This window comes from Rhinolophus ferrumequinum, chromosome X, assembly GCF_004115265.2.
Source record: "Rhinolophus ferrumequinum isolate MPI-CBG mRhiFer1 chromosome X, mRhiFer1_v1.p, whole genome shotgun sequence".
NCBI classification, from domain to species: Eukaryota; Metazoa; Chordata; class Mammalia; order Chiroptera; family Rhinolophidae; genus Rhinolophus; species Rhinolophus ferrumequinum.
In genome coordinates this window covers 116373820-116389036 of record NC_046284.1, presented here as the reverse complement: position 1 = coordinate 116389036, position 15217 = coordinate 116373820, and the positions used below count along the sequence as shown (strand labels likewise).

The 15217-nt window shown below is 40.0% G+C and overlaps 1 protein-coding gene across 3 annotated transcripts in view; it reads right to left on the bottom strand.

Annotated features, from left to right (window-relative positions):
* The window catches only part of GPM6B (glycoprotein M6B), a 43712-nt gene extending 29468 nt beyond the window's left edge, over positions 1-14244 (bottom strand). For 2 of the 3 annotated variants that reach the window (XM_033109289.1, XM_033109297.1), the window contains exons 1-2: positions 13813-14244; positions 5223-5342 (exon numbers count right to left, since the gene is read on the bottom strand). In XM_033109289.1, coding sequence (XP_032965180.1) covers positions 5223-5342; positions 13813-13873 — 181 coding nt within the window. In that variant the 5' untranslated portion in view covers positions 13874-14244. The remainder of the gene's footprint in view (positions 1-5222; positions 5343-13812) is intronic. The other variant, XM_033109306.1, reaches the window with a different exon arrangement.
* Positions 14245-15217: the final 973 nt, after the last annotated feature.

Sequence of the window (15217 nt, the reverse complement as noted above, 5' to 3'; positions counted from 1 at the left end):
GAAGAAGATTTTAGGAAACTGAGTGACTACCAAAATTTTTAGGTGTTGCCTACCCTAAATAGATTGAATTTGCAAAGTGTGCTAAGAATGCAATTACTCTAAGTTGGGTTGGCAATTTTTTTCTGTAAAGGGCCAGATAGTAAATATTTTTGGCTTTGCAGCACATATGGTTGCAACCACTCAATTCTGTTTTTGTAGCAGGAAAGTAGTCAGACAATCTGTAAATGAATGGGCGTGGCTGGTTCTAATAAAACTTTATTTACAAAAATACCCAACCACTGAATGACGCACACAAGTAGATTAAGGTTTTTTTTCCCCCTTGAAATACATTTCAAGTGTTTTTAGAAAAAACCTCAAACTTAGTGGCCTTACAACCTTAGGTTGGGAAAAGGTAACACTAAAGAACACAAAAATCCAACAGCATTTCCTAGGTTTCACTCTGTAAAGTGGATCCATGACAGACAAGTCCCAGGCTCGGCCTAGCCAGGGCCAGAGGGATAAAGGCTGGAGATCTCAGGGGGCCTGCCTTCTCAAGTCACTGCTCCTGGGCAGATACACAGAACCAAAAGTGTGACCTGAGTCACAGCAGTGAACAAATGAGCTGTGCTTGCTCGTCCCGCCGTCCCACACTCCTCCCTCCAGGTCCCTGCCTCTTCATGGCTGCTCAGGAATCCGTTGTTGGCAATGGAAATCCCAATGCGTGGGCTTCCTGCTAAACTCTCAGCAAAACATGAACATTCGCCTGTGCTCTCCCCACACCATCTGCTGTATGTGAGAGGGCGCTCTCTTTGGACTTCTAGAATTATCTATGGCCATCTTCACCCAAGCATCAGAGCAATTGGGATTTGGAAGATGGGTAGAAGGGGGGGAATTGGTGACTGGTAAAGGGGGTGGTTTTTCTACTCCTTACCTGTCAGATTCAATGCTGAACTACAGATTTAGCAGTGTGTGAACAGTCATTCTTGGACTATTAACTTACAGCGTATATTAAGTAACAGCACCTTGAACATCATTGGATTATATTAAAGAACGTGATGAGGGACATTTAAGAATTTCTCCCAAGCTCCCATCAACTACTTTCTCTTCACCCTCCCTTTGCCACAAGCAAACAAACCTTTCCCACTTTCCCTGCCCCTCCCCACTGTCCTTCACCAAGATTTTAAACAAAGGAATAAGAAGAGACATGATTTCAGACAAGTAGGCAAGAGAAGCAAAAGTCACCGTCCTTCAAACTAAGCAGGACTCAGGGCATTAATGACTGTCAATTTGATGCATGCCTCTCCACAAAGAGAGGGAAAGCAGAACGAATACCTTAAGCAATTCTGTTTTCCCCCAAAATAAAAATGTCTAGATCTCGAGGGTAAATTCACTTCAATTTCTTCCTGTCTTGTCTCTTCTCAAACTTTAATGTGCATAGGAACCATCTGGAAATCTTGTTAAAAAGCAGATTCTGATTCAGGAGGTCTGGGGTAGGGCCTGAGACTCTGCATTTGTAATAAGCTTGCAGGTTATGCCAATTCTGCTGGTCCACAGACCATTTAGAATAGAGGATCGAGATTCTTAGACTATACTCTTATGCCTGTGTAACACGATCTCCAGAAACCCGAAGTATCCCTACGCATTAAGTACAATAGTCCATTGAACGCAGGTGCAGCATTAACTATTCCTTCTGTCACTACTGCCACCATCTCAGGCCCAGGCCCCTAAGGCAGCATCACACGGGGTTGCCCATGTGGCCACCCATCCTTTGATTTCCTGTAGGCCTAGAGAAGACGTGGGTATTACCTGGCTGAAGAAGTTAAACACTGAAAAAATAAGAAAAAAGCAACAGATGGTGAAGGATTAACTATCCAAGTCCTAAAAATGTAATTGTACTGGGAAGTTACACCAAAAAAGTAAAACATGAAAAGATCAAGGCAAAGGAAACTGAACCACTGGACTTTTCCAGTGGGGAATAAGGAAGTTGGGGGGCTGGCGAGAGGTGGTCTCTACTATATATAATAACTGCACAGCGGGAGAGGCATTCTCCTGTGCAAAGATCTGGTCAGCCTTCATGCAACGCCTCCTCCCCCCCACTAGAAAGAAACTGAGAACTCTGCAAAAAAAAAAAAAAAAAAAAAAAAAAAAAGACACAAGAGCCATATGGAATTCTCTATTTTTTTCCTCATACCATCTGGTTTGGGATTTAAGTACAGAATGGCAACTGCATTGATTTAGAAGCCAACAAAATCTCCAAGCAACTAGGAAGGTGACAACATGGCTGGGTTCAGTCTCCTCACTCTGGGGCCGGCACTGCATTCTTTATACTATTCTACATGCAGGGTCTCTGTGGCTGGCTCCCGACACACGTGGCCCCAATGTATGTGCCACACAGGCATATTTTCTCCAGTGATTTCAGTCACTGCACTGAAAAAGTGATAAACTATGTGTGGGTAGAGACCGTTCCAGGATCTGGGAAAGATTCTATAAATCAAGTTCTCAGTGATTTTGTTTCTCCCCTTGCTCTTTCATGAAATTCTCACATGAAATGTCACCAGCAACCTGATACTATTAGAGTTCTACAATTTCTCATCATACCATTCCAGAATTCCCCAAACTCTAAAAACGAAGGATTATTTATTTATTTATCGGTCTAGCTCATCTGGCAGCAAAACCTGCTCTGATCTGAACTTTGGTGCCAAAGCCCGACCTGATGGACAAGAGGCTGTTTATAGGTTTCATTTCCCCACCTTGGGCTCTCCACAAAGATTAATGCATCGCATTTGTGGGAGCACCCAGACCTTGCTGGCGACGACATGCTGTCTGCGCCATGTTCCTTTTCAAAAGCCCAAACTCCTCTGAATTTCGAAACAAATCTGGCCCCAAAGATTTCAGAAAAGTAACTGGAACCTTGTAGTTTTCTTTTCAGCTGCCACTGCTGCTTAGAATGCCCGTATTCCAGTGTTCGGTTGTAAAGTCAAAAAAGCATGTAAGTATTTTTCCAACGCTCTTATAGGGAACTGCTCAACCAGTGAACCAGTGGACAAAACTCATCAAGAGTAATTGCTAGAGGGGCAGCCGGTTGGCTCAGTTGGTTAGAGCGCGGTGCTCATAACACCAAGGTTGCAGGCTCGAGTCCCACATGGACCACTGTGAGCTGCGCCCTCCACAACTAGATTGTAACAACTACCTGACTTGGAGCTGATGGGTCCTGGAAAAATACACTGTTCCCCAACATCCCCCAATAAAAACTTTTTAAAAAAATTATGCTAATTTTCATCAGAGAGAATAGTAACTGCTTTAAAAAAAAAAAGAAAGAGTAATTGCTAGAGGGCTTTCCCCTAATAAGATACTGATGTTTACTTTTTGCCACACAATCCAGGAAAGACAGTGGTTTTCTCGATTTCCAACTAGCCTGGTGTCTTCTAACACATTCTTAAAATGAAGCCATTCTCTCTCAAGCAGTAGTTTCTGATGGCTTGGGGACCTTCTTGTCTTGTCATGTTAGCATATACCATTCTCTCTCTCATTGTGAGCCATTGAACTGTGCACATCTAATGGTGCTTTTTGGGGAGGGGGCTTTTAAAAATAGCTTTAATGAGACAAAGTTTATGTATAAAATTCACCTGTTTTAACTGTACAATTCAATAGTTTTGAGTAAATTTACAGAGTTTGTAACCATCACCACAATCTAATTTTAAAACATTTCCATCACTTCAAAAAAGATCACTTGTACCCATTAGCAGTCACTCCCCACTCCCCCTCTACTCCCAGCCCCTGGCAAACACTAATCCACTTTCTGTCTCTATGGATTTGTCAGTTCTGAAAGTTTCATATAAATAGAATCGCACAATATTTGGTTTCTTGTGTCTGGCTTCTTTCACTCACCATAACGTTTTTGAGATTCATCCACGCTGTAGCATGTATCAGCACTTCATTCCTTTTTATTGCTGAAGAGTATTCCTTTGCATAGATACGTCATGTCTAGTGGCAATGCTGTTGCTTTTTAAACCACGATTTCAAAACGCTCCATTCTTTAAAGGATCTATGAGAACATATGTCTGATGTCCCTTCTTGCTCATCTTTTCTAACCAGCACTGTTCAGGCGTACACAGAGCTGGTGTCTAATAGCCCTACGTCAAATGAAGTAATGCATAACTCAAGATATATGACTAAATCTAAAGTCAGATTTCATATTAATTAAGTTGAAGCCACAATTTAGGATTTCAAAGAAAAATTAAAAGTTTTATTAAGTTACAGGTGTTGTGACTTTGTAATTCAATAGATGTCATACATTGTACCTCAGGATTGCTCTTTACAGAATTTTAGGTTCTATACTGTCATTTCTGAAGTATTCCTAAAAAATAGTAAGCAACTATTTGGGGAAAATGATGCTATGGGTTCATGCGAAATTATAGCAATACTTTAAACCTATTGTGTTTATTTGTAGTACCCACTACCACCCCTTTACATTCACATTTTAAGTAACTCGAGATTGCTGAATTTTAGCTAACTGAGCTGAGTATTAAGACCAGTGTAGACTATGGGAATGCGGCGGGTGGCTGTTCATATTGCTCAGTCTTCTCCCCCTCTGGGTCCCCACATCAACTGACACATTTCACCCAGGCCCAGCACCTAGCAGTTCTGAGAGACCAGTGTTTCTCGTGAGCACGGAAACCAGAAACCAAAACCAATGGACCTACCTGATGGGATCGAGTGCACAGTTTTCCAATCCTCATTTCATGGGCTTTGATTTTCCCCTCTCAAAAGGAATGACTAATGTTAAATCAGTGTGGTGCAAAGCAATGGGGCCGGGAAGACATTTGGGGACACTCACAGTCCTCTTGGAGCCAAGGCTCCTCAAGTGTCCTGGCCTAGTTTTCTTGATCCCAAGATGGGCATGGGTGAAGCCCCTCCCATTATTGGTTCAGACATTGGAAATTCTGTGGTTAACCCAAAGGTGTATCTCATTGTACACTGCTCCCTTTCAGATAAAGACGTAAGGATGAGAAAAGGGGAAGGAGGGAGAAGAAAGAGGCGAAAGATGGGGTGGAATGGAGGAGGAGAGAAAAAAAGATGATTACAAAATGTTTAAAGGGCCAATTCCACCCACACCCCTATGAACAAATCAATGAATGCATCAAGCAAAACACAAAATATCACCAATCTGAAAGAACCATTGCAAATAATATTAACGACAACAGTTGACTTGCTATTAGAATTCACCCCAAGGCTGTATTTACCTGGACTGCTCAAGGGGCTAGCCCTGTCCCCCTGGGTTGGCACGGGATGGTACTGGTGGTTCTTTGAGCCTGGGTACATCCAGTGGTACCTGCCAATTTCCATTTCAGCTCTGCTGTTCACTGCCAATTTCAGGTGGCAAAGAGTCAGTGTCTCTATCTCCAGCAAAGATTCTATATCAGCATTTTTAGTTATTCTTTTACCATATAGTTAAAGGAAAGGGGGAGTTTAAAAATATGTGAGTGAAATGCAATCTTTCAGTACCATCTTATCAACTCAGCACGATAAATTGAGACTGTTGGGAATCTCCTCTTCCATTTTTGAATGTAAGTTTACAAAAATCACCCAAACTGTCTTTTCTTTGCTTATTTTTTTCTTTGCTTTTTTTATCCATTACCCCCATCCCCCATGATGGGCAGACACTATTTATAGTTAAAATCTGGCTTCTCACAATAGTATTGTCCTGTGAATTTCTCTCGCAGACCCACAGAGTGCTCGAATTATTGCAGCTGCACAAGCAAAGGTGATTACAGGCTCCCTCTCCGTAACAGTACCCAGTTCCTGCCTTGAAATCTGACAAAGAAGCCCATGGTCTGCTGACTCTTGGATGAAACTCCTGTCTTCCCACTGACATCGGCAGCACTTATTCTCTGTCACCTCACCTTAAACTCAGTACTTCAGTCTAGAATGTTCTGGATTGAATCCTGATCCCATGATCTTCCAGTGTCTTATAGACCAAGGGCTGCTGGTCATGGGCTTGAACCACTGCTTCTCACACATAAGGTGACAAGTGGCCTCCTGGGGACTCAGGTTCCTACATGATCATATGACTATATTTCCTACTTCTTAGGGGATTGGAGAGAAAAGCATCTACTAATTTGCCTGACACAGAGTAGGCTGCTGCTAACTATTAGTTGAATTACAATCTTGAAATCCCTAAGAGACCATAAGGTCACTATGCCAGTTTATGTCTGAGAATCCCATAAAACCTAATAAGGGGTTTTATCCTCTGGGGTGCCACAAATATTTCAGGATAAAAAAAGTGATTCCAGCATTGACATGGGTAATTATCCCATCAGAAGATCAGGTTACAATGCTCCATTTGGTGCTCGTATCACTGAGGATAAAGAGCGAGGAGACAATCACATTGCGAGGTAACACAGCACATGCCTTGACGAGGTCCGCTTAAAACCTCACAAAGCCTTTTCAGAATCCCAACTCCACTCTGCGATCTCTGAACACTCTCCAGGTATTTCCGATTACAAAGTGGAAACATACTTTTCTAGGTAGTGCTTTAGAGAAAACTCTTTTTGGTTTCAAGTTCAAGTAAAATGTCTTTTTAAAGACTCTTAAAGAATTGAAAAGAAAAAAAAAGATGCTAGGACAATCAAAACTGCACATGGAAACTCTTTTTGCTGCTGTTTTTTTGTTGTTGATGATAATGATAGCGATAAGTTGGAATGCTTATGACATGCCAGGAGTCATCAGGCAAAGCACCTTGCACCCATTGCCTCATTTGTCACAACCACCCTACGAAATAGGTACTATTATGAGTCCATCTTTACAAATGAAGAAACCGAGGGCAATGAGAAGGTAAGTCACTTGCCCACGATCGTGTGGCCAGGATGGAGCAGCTGCACAAGCAAAGGTGATTACAGGCTCCCTCTCCGTAACAGTACCCAGTTCCTGCCTTGAAATCTGACAAAGAAGCCCATGGTCTGCTGACTCTTGGATGAAACTCCTGTCTTCCCACTGACTTCCCAGGGCACGTTTTGGAAACCACCGTATCATCCTACTGAGGCCGGTGCATCTGCTGCCATTTTCTACTCTTTTGCTGAAGCAGTGGCTAGCTCAACAAGAGTTTTTCTGAAGTTCATTGGGAGGTAAGCTGCGCTTCTGTGCCTCCTAAAGAAATGTTTCAGGTCTCAAGCTAAAGAATGTTTCAGGGTTCTTAAAACTTCTTAACTCTTAACCTTCCCTGGATTTAGGTTTTTTGCTTTGCTGTTCAGGAGATTCTCTTTCAGACATGGTTTGTACTAAATTTTCTGAAGGAAAGAAAAACAAAAACAAAACCCCAGTGGGACTGGTGGAAAGAACCAGAAGAAGGTCAACTTGCTTCATGGTATGATCTGATTTCCTCTTTGCAAAGTGGCAGGGAGCCTTCCATATCGACCTCAAGAGGTACTGCACGTAGCTCAATCACCTTTGATCTGAAACATTTCATCCTCCTTTAAAAAAATTTGTCTCTCCATGCCCAACAAACAGCAGGTTCCCAATAATGGTCTGCTAAATAAATATTTGGTTGAATGCAAAGGAGCACTCTGGGACTCTGTGGACCAAGAAATGGGCCTCCAAGGTCCCCCAGTGACACTGACCTTACCCAGGTCAGGCGATACAATTCAGGGAATTTCAGCATAGGATACATCCCTTCTCTGCCCTCCTTACAGGGAAGGGAAGTCTCCAGGCATTCAGGCAATCAGGCACAGGCTGCTAGGCAATGACAACGAAAATCATGGACTGCCCTCCACTAATGTGTTTTTTTGAGAACAACATGGCAGCCATGCCTGAGATGCTTAATTCAGCATAAAAATACCACTACTCCAGCAGACATGGAGATGGGATCAATCGGTAAGTGGGTGGAAGTTTTCAATACTTCTGGGAAGGTCTTTTTACAACAGTAAATCTTTAGATATGAAAAAAAAAATATATTTTGTTTTTGAGCCAGACTTAAATAAAGACATTAAATATAAAATTATTTATAAAATTTCAAAGAACACAGTATATATTTTCTTTAAAAAAACAGGGTCTCAACACTTAGAAGGGAGTCAGATGATTGCAAGGAGAAGCCTCAGCTTGAGAGATATATTAATAATATGTCAATTCTGGGTAACTGGCAAGAAATGGGAAAATGTGTACAGCCAGGAAGACCCTGCCTTACAGAGGGAAGACTGCAAACGTTCTCCTGAGAGAGAAGAGAGAGATGGGCAGGAGACCAAGCTATATTCTCGAAGAAGCACAAAAGACTGTGACAGCTGAGATACTATTTATGTTTGGGGTACAGGTGAGCAGTGGTGGCTGATGGCCACAAACACAACTGTGTTTGCTCATCACCAAAGGTGGGTATGAAACAAACAATGGGAAATGAAGGAAAGGAAAACAAAACAATGCCTTCTACACTTCTTTTTTTCATTTACTTAGATAATGTGATTTAGTGACAAGGCTGAAGAACTGAACTCCAGACTGCTGTACTTTCTAGCATGTAGGAAATTATCACTGGAAGCAACTGAGTGACAAAGACTGAGTTTCCTAGAAAGACCATATTCACTGGGCAAGGTCTTTGGAAGCTATAAGTATCATCCTTCATTTTTAGCTATTATCTAAAATATGAAAGGAAAGCTATAACAACACTATAGAATATAGCAGGGGTCAGCTAATGACCACCTGTTTTTGTACATAAAGCTTTATTAGAACACAGCCACACCCATTTGTTTATATACTATCTATGGCTATTTCATGTTACAATGGTAGATTTATAGTTACACCAGAGACCGTATGGCTCACAAAGCCTAAAATATTTACTCCCTGGCCTTTTACAGATGAAGTGTGCTGGTCCTTGATTTGAATATATAGCTAGTAAGGCTGGAATATATATAAAGAAGTTAATGCAATTAATCAAATCAGCTTACAAAATAGGAAATTATTTTCTCTCATTACATGTTCTTTGATTTCTCTGAAGAGAAATATCACCAGACTGGCTAAGGATCAGAATTCTCCCTGGCATTGTTGTCTGCTATTTAATCTGCTACCAGTCAGCAAAACTGTGGTTAAAACCAAGATTATACTACACATAATAGTCCCCAAAATGATTTAGCACCCTTCTACTCTTATGACGTGAGCTGAGAAGACAGAAGGATGACAGTTCAAAGAAGAACTTCATATTATTAAATGAATAAATAAAGAAATGAATGAACCAGGTACATTTGTGAACTGGGACTGTAGCCTTCCACTCTTGAAAGCCACTATGTGTCACCTTCTTCCTCTGTTCCATAGCCATCCCTATTCCTGGCCGACCATCTCAATGTGGATGTACATTTGGTCTCAAGGAGGAAAAAGCCACAAAGTGTCTTTGGAATAATCCAATTCATCACCAGTCCCAGTGAGGGGAAGTTATATATCATGGGGACAGCTGGCTATTTCACATGTTCTCATATATATAAGGCTAAATAAATCACGTGGTTAAGATTATTTACTCTAAATTGACCTCTACTTCCAAATCACAGAAAAATGCAATTTTTAATGTTACAATCTGAATTCAAGATTTCCACTCAATTTCAAGGAAGGCAAATCTAAATTTCCAGAACTGGGTCAGAATTCTTTGTCTAATGAAATAGAGAGACCAAGTCTTGAAAAGTATACTAATGGAAACGATAATATAAAAGTAGGAGATGCACCAAATGGCTCATGGAGATCTTCTCCACACTTAAGTTTTCTAAAAAACTAAAATAAAATAAAAGCAAGCTGTATCTTATCTTCCACATATGTCCAGCACCATCTGGCTGGCCACGCTTTTCTCCACAGCCTATTCCCCAGACACCCTCTCTTCAAATGTCCCCCTTGGCAGATTCTTATAGGGAAAAACTGCATCTAAAACATTCTCTGTACCATACTCATATAATCAAGTTAGAGAACGTCAATAAAAATAAAATAATTCATAGATCACAGGGAACAGTGTAACATGTTAAATGTGTGGCTCTGGATTTTTAACACACAGGTCATATATTCTAGAGGAATGCTTTTCTTCCGAAACTAAAAAGAAGAGAGGGCCAAAAGCGCACACATTTTGCTGAAACAAACAAAAAACCCTAACCACATAAGAAATTATATCTACTTGATTAAAAAGATTTAAATGGATGTGTTAATTTTTAAATCAGGTCAACAATTTGAATTCATTTCTTTGACTATGTCCTGTAATTTATTTTAAATTACACTTTATGCCCGATTTACTACATTTTTCTTCCTATATGGTTAGGAATTTAATTTGATGCCTGGAATTCTGGAATTTATTTCAGTAATGATTCATAAGAGCTTAACCAGACTGACTATAATTGCTTCAGTAGATTCCAATTTCCGACATATAATAAAAATAATTTTCATCACAGATACTTAGAATTTTCTTCATGCAATAGAGCAATTGATTCAATTGTTTTTCTACCCTGTGATTCCACACTCCTAGCAATTCCAGATGCATTGGTTTTCACAAATGAATTTGACATTAAGTAATACTCCACAGAAATAAACAGAAATCTAACTCTCCATTCTTTATTATTGAGTCTCATGATCTATTTCCTTTGATTCTGTCTTACTCATTTCCTCCACTTATTCCATTTCAGTGAATCTGCTTACTCAATCCTCACATTTTGATTTAATTTAATGCTTCCAATTTTAAAACTGTCATTTGTAATAATTTGGCATACCCATGTGCAAAAACCTGCTTGCTTTTCTTAAAAATTCCTGAACAACTACTAAATACTTTTTGTGAATTTTGATCATCCAGCAGTGTTCTATGACAAAAGCTATGAGGCTTTCAAAAACACATTTTCTTTCTTTCTTTTATTTTTTCTTTGCCTTCCTTTCTTCCTTCTTTCCTTCCTTCCTTCCTTCCTTCCTTCCTTCCTTCCTTTCAGGACTTGGATTATTTTTATTTAAAATAGGAATAAAGTCATTCAGATTTAGTTTAAAGAAACCTCTCTCTTTGTCCTGCCTAAACTCCCAGTAAGTGACACCAACTAGAAAAGTTGAGGCCAATTTATAAAGCTAAATTTAATTTATAGCTTAATAAACACTGTAGTAATTCTCCAAAGCTATTAATTCAGAAGCTACTGAGTATTAGCCACTGGGCAATAATACCCCAAATTAAGAGACACATATTGCCCCTAGTGCTAAGTAAACGAAGGAAGGAACGGAGGGGGGAATATATGTGCATTAAAAACTGTGGGAAGCCACAAAATATATAGGATTAAATCTGGTAAATTAAATCCCTTGCTGAAAGGCTTAAAAAAAAAAAAGAAAGAACAGATCCACCAGCTCAAGAATTATATAATGCATTCTCTATGTCAAATTTTTAAAAGTTCATGTCAATGACGTAAACATTTATTTCATAAATTGAAACTGAAATCTGAAGAAATGCTGGAGTGACAAGCATCATGCACAAACATATGTGATTATCGTTTTATACCTATTATGTGTGTCTTGAATGACAACGGGAGAGCAAACTGGGGACATTACAAAGATGACACCTGTGTGAGTTTTGACTTGTGCAGTTAGGAACTTGTTCGTCTACATGAAGATTAGTTGAAAAAACACCTTCCACACCAACAGTTATGATGGGTGCATCACGCAGCAATCACCCTTGTGGCTGCAGTAAAAATGCGTTCCCGGGCACATATTTTCACTCAAGCATGTTAGACATATGTGACCAATGCTTGCGTTAACTTGGCCTTTTTGAATTCCTTAACAAATAGCTAGCATTTGCCAATTCTGATAATTTGGAAAGTTCCTCTAGGAATTATCTTTTGCTTCTAACTTTGTCTCTAAAACCATAGCTAACAAGTTTTCATACACAGATGGTCAATGCACGTAGTGGCAGCCTATAGATTTGGTATTAAATAATATTCAATTGACATAAAACAATAGTGGTCCAAAAAGCTAAATGATGATGAGATACACAACTGTGCAGGAAGGAGTTTATATTGGTTCTATACCCCTTGCTCGCTTTTGGAGAGAATAACGAAAGGTATGTTTTTGTGGACCAAAGGGGTTTTTTTGTTCGTTTGGGAGGCTGGGAAGTCCAAGCTCAAGGTGCCCGTAGACTGAGTTCTTGATGAGAACCTTCTCCCTGACTTGCAGAAGGTGACTTCTAGCTGTAGCCTCACATGGTAGAAAGAGAGTCAAGACCACAGTGGTTTTATCTGCCCTTGGCAAACACAGTATTAATAAAAAGTGTGTGCTAAACAAAGTCATCTATTTTAGGGGAAAAACTGCTATCAACTGGGATGGGCTTCCTCGCAACAATGCTATTGACATATTATAGCCCCAAACTTCATCTCTGATCATCACGGAAATGAAGCTTTAAACGTTCATCTCAGTTCCTCAGCTTCATATCTGCTCATTCACGTAAATTTAAAATGAATACACACAAGAAAAGGCAGGGTTGGGGGATTTTTGGGGGAGGGGGCTGGGGGTTTTTTGGGGTTTTTTTTTGATGAGAGGCGGTAGGTTTGATGCAAGGATTGAACTACCAATTTTAAAATTGAAGGGCACTGTACTAATGCCACTGAATTATACACTTAAAAATGGTGCAGATGGCAAATTTCGTTCCATATATTTTCATACTTTAAAAAATAATTTTAAAAACAAAATTGCTCTGTTTAGGATACAATTGTTATTAAAGTATTATGTAGAGAAGAAATTCTATGTAAAATTAAGCAGACTCTACCCCAGTGTGCTGTTAAGTTGAAAACATGAAATTGCCATTTTTGTCTTGCAAAATGGTTGACTATCAGCATTTTTGCAGTTCAGTCTACATATTCGTAAGTAAAACATAGTACTTCCACGCTGGAGAATTACTATTGTTTAGTGATTGTCAGTGGACACCAGGGCCATGAGAAAAAATAACCTTAGCTCGATGGCTTTTGATATTAGAGGCACTGCGGTTACAGAATACATTCCTGTGCCTTTCTGACAGTCTAACTTCAGGCGAGGGAGATAAATTACCACACAGCAAGATGCCGTTTAACCTAACAGCGGCTGAGCTGATTCTATGGGGTATCAAACTTGAAATCAGTCATTATCTAGGAAAACATTAATTTTAGCTTCTATTTTCTGCCATTTTCTGACCACAGAACACTTCTTTCTCCAAAAACACCATTCCATATGACAAAATCGTGATATGTTCTGAGATTCCCTTTAAGGAACAGGACGTTTATCAATTTTCCTCCCCCAAATCTCCAATCATAAATAGCAGAAGACACCCCCTCTTCCATTAGCACTAGGAGACAGAGCTGACATCCCCTCTCTCAAGCTCCAACTTCAATGCGTATCACATGTCATAGTCAGGTTCTGATACACAGAAATGACAATCGTATTCAATAAGAAAATGAGAGGATAGCCAAATCCGTACAGCATTAGCGGAACCAAAGCATATTTAATATGCATGCCCTCCAGTTCCTCTCGGCATGAGCAGAAAACAATGCATCCCGTGTCCCTGGAATATAACATGCAGAACACAAGACCTAAGTTATGACATACTATTAATTAAAAAAGACAGTTTCCCCCAATCCAGCTACTCAAACTGTGGATACCCTTCTATGAAATATACCATGTTCGGTAGGAAGATTTGAAACAGGAATGGATTGCAGAAAAGCTGTTCTATGAATTTACCATCAGCCTAGAGGAAAAAACCACCCTGAAAGCAAGACCATGCCATAGGGATTACTTCTGAGCTATTTTACAAGAGACACAAAACAGGGCTACCCCTTTTTAAGCACCCCCAGTGAAAAGCTTTAAACAGGCTATTGTCAGAGCGCTGGGTACCTTTTCTCTCTTGGCTTTGTTCAGTATTTTCCTCGGCTGCAGTTTCCATGGTTGGCTTCATACCATCCACCAAAAATGCTTTTCCCTGCTCCCCGAACACACACTTTTTCCCCTCCTCTTCCTTTTCTTTGGACTCCCCTCCGTCTCTTATTTACACTCGCGTGATTGAGAGGTTCTGTTCTTCACTACAGTAGATTACAGTCCCTTCCAAGATGCAAAAGTCTCGTCAGCGTCAATTTCCCTCTGCCTGCTGGTCCATAAAGACAGCTGCCAAGGAGCCGGCAGCCATACGTCACTGAGGATCCCAGTTATAAAACAGCCATTCTGTGCCCGATTGTGCCTCGTGTCTCAATGCGGCTCCAAGGGGGGAAGGACTCGCTCCCCACTGGGCCCCTTCCTCCCTGCTCTCCTACACACGCTCAGGCGCCCTTCTTTCTCCTTGCCAACTGCATCCAATGAATGCTAATTAATTCTCCCAGGAAAGAAGAGATTCGTGACATCAGAGGAGGGGATGTGGAGGAGAAGAAAAGCCCCCTCCCACCACATGACTCAGCTGGTCGGCCACGATGTATGTTCTCTCAGAGGAGAATGCACGTCTTCCATAAGCAAACTCTTTCTTTGCTGTGGGACCCCTTTATGGGGCATCACAGCTTGATTTATTTCATTTGCCCCGACCCTGGCAGAATACAGTCAAAGTACCTGCCCTCGGTCTCTATTTTATTTGCTTTCTTTCGTATTTGTCTTTCACAAATCTCAATAGATATATAGATAGATTTATATAAAAACAGAGGATGTCAAAAAAATGTGTATATATTTTTTAGCACCCCTGGTATACATATACGAGTATATATATATATATACGAATATATACATATATATATATATATACATAAAATACATAAATATATGAGGGAAGAAAACCCAAACATGGGTATAACAATAGCAGTGTAGCAATTTAGTATTAGAACCTTTTTCCTAGTCTCTAACTAACATATGTGATAGAAACAAAAACTTTAGCTCAAACTCAAATTTTTAAAATTTTTAATTTTTTTTCAACTACAGTTGACATTCAATATTATATTAGTTTCAGGTGTACAGCATAATGGGTAGATGTTTATATAATTTACGAAATGATTCCCCCCAATTAGTCTAGTACCCACCTGGCACTATACATAGTTTTGCAACATTATTGACTATATTATCTATACTGTACTTTACATCCCTGTGACTATTCTGTAACTACCAGTTTGTACTTGTTAATCTCTTTACCTCTTTCAGCCAGCTCCCCAACTTCACTTCCCTTTGGCAACCATCAGTTTGTTCTCTGTATCTATGAGTTTGTTTTTGTTTTGTTTGTTCATTTATTTTGTTCTTTAGATTCCACATAGAAGTGAGATCATATGGC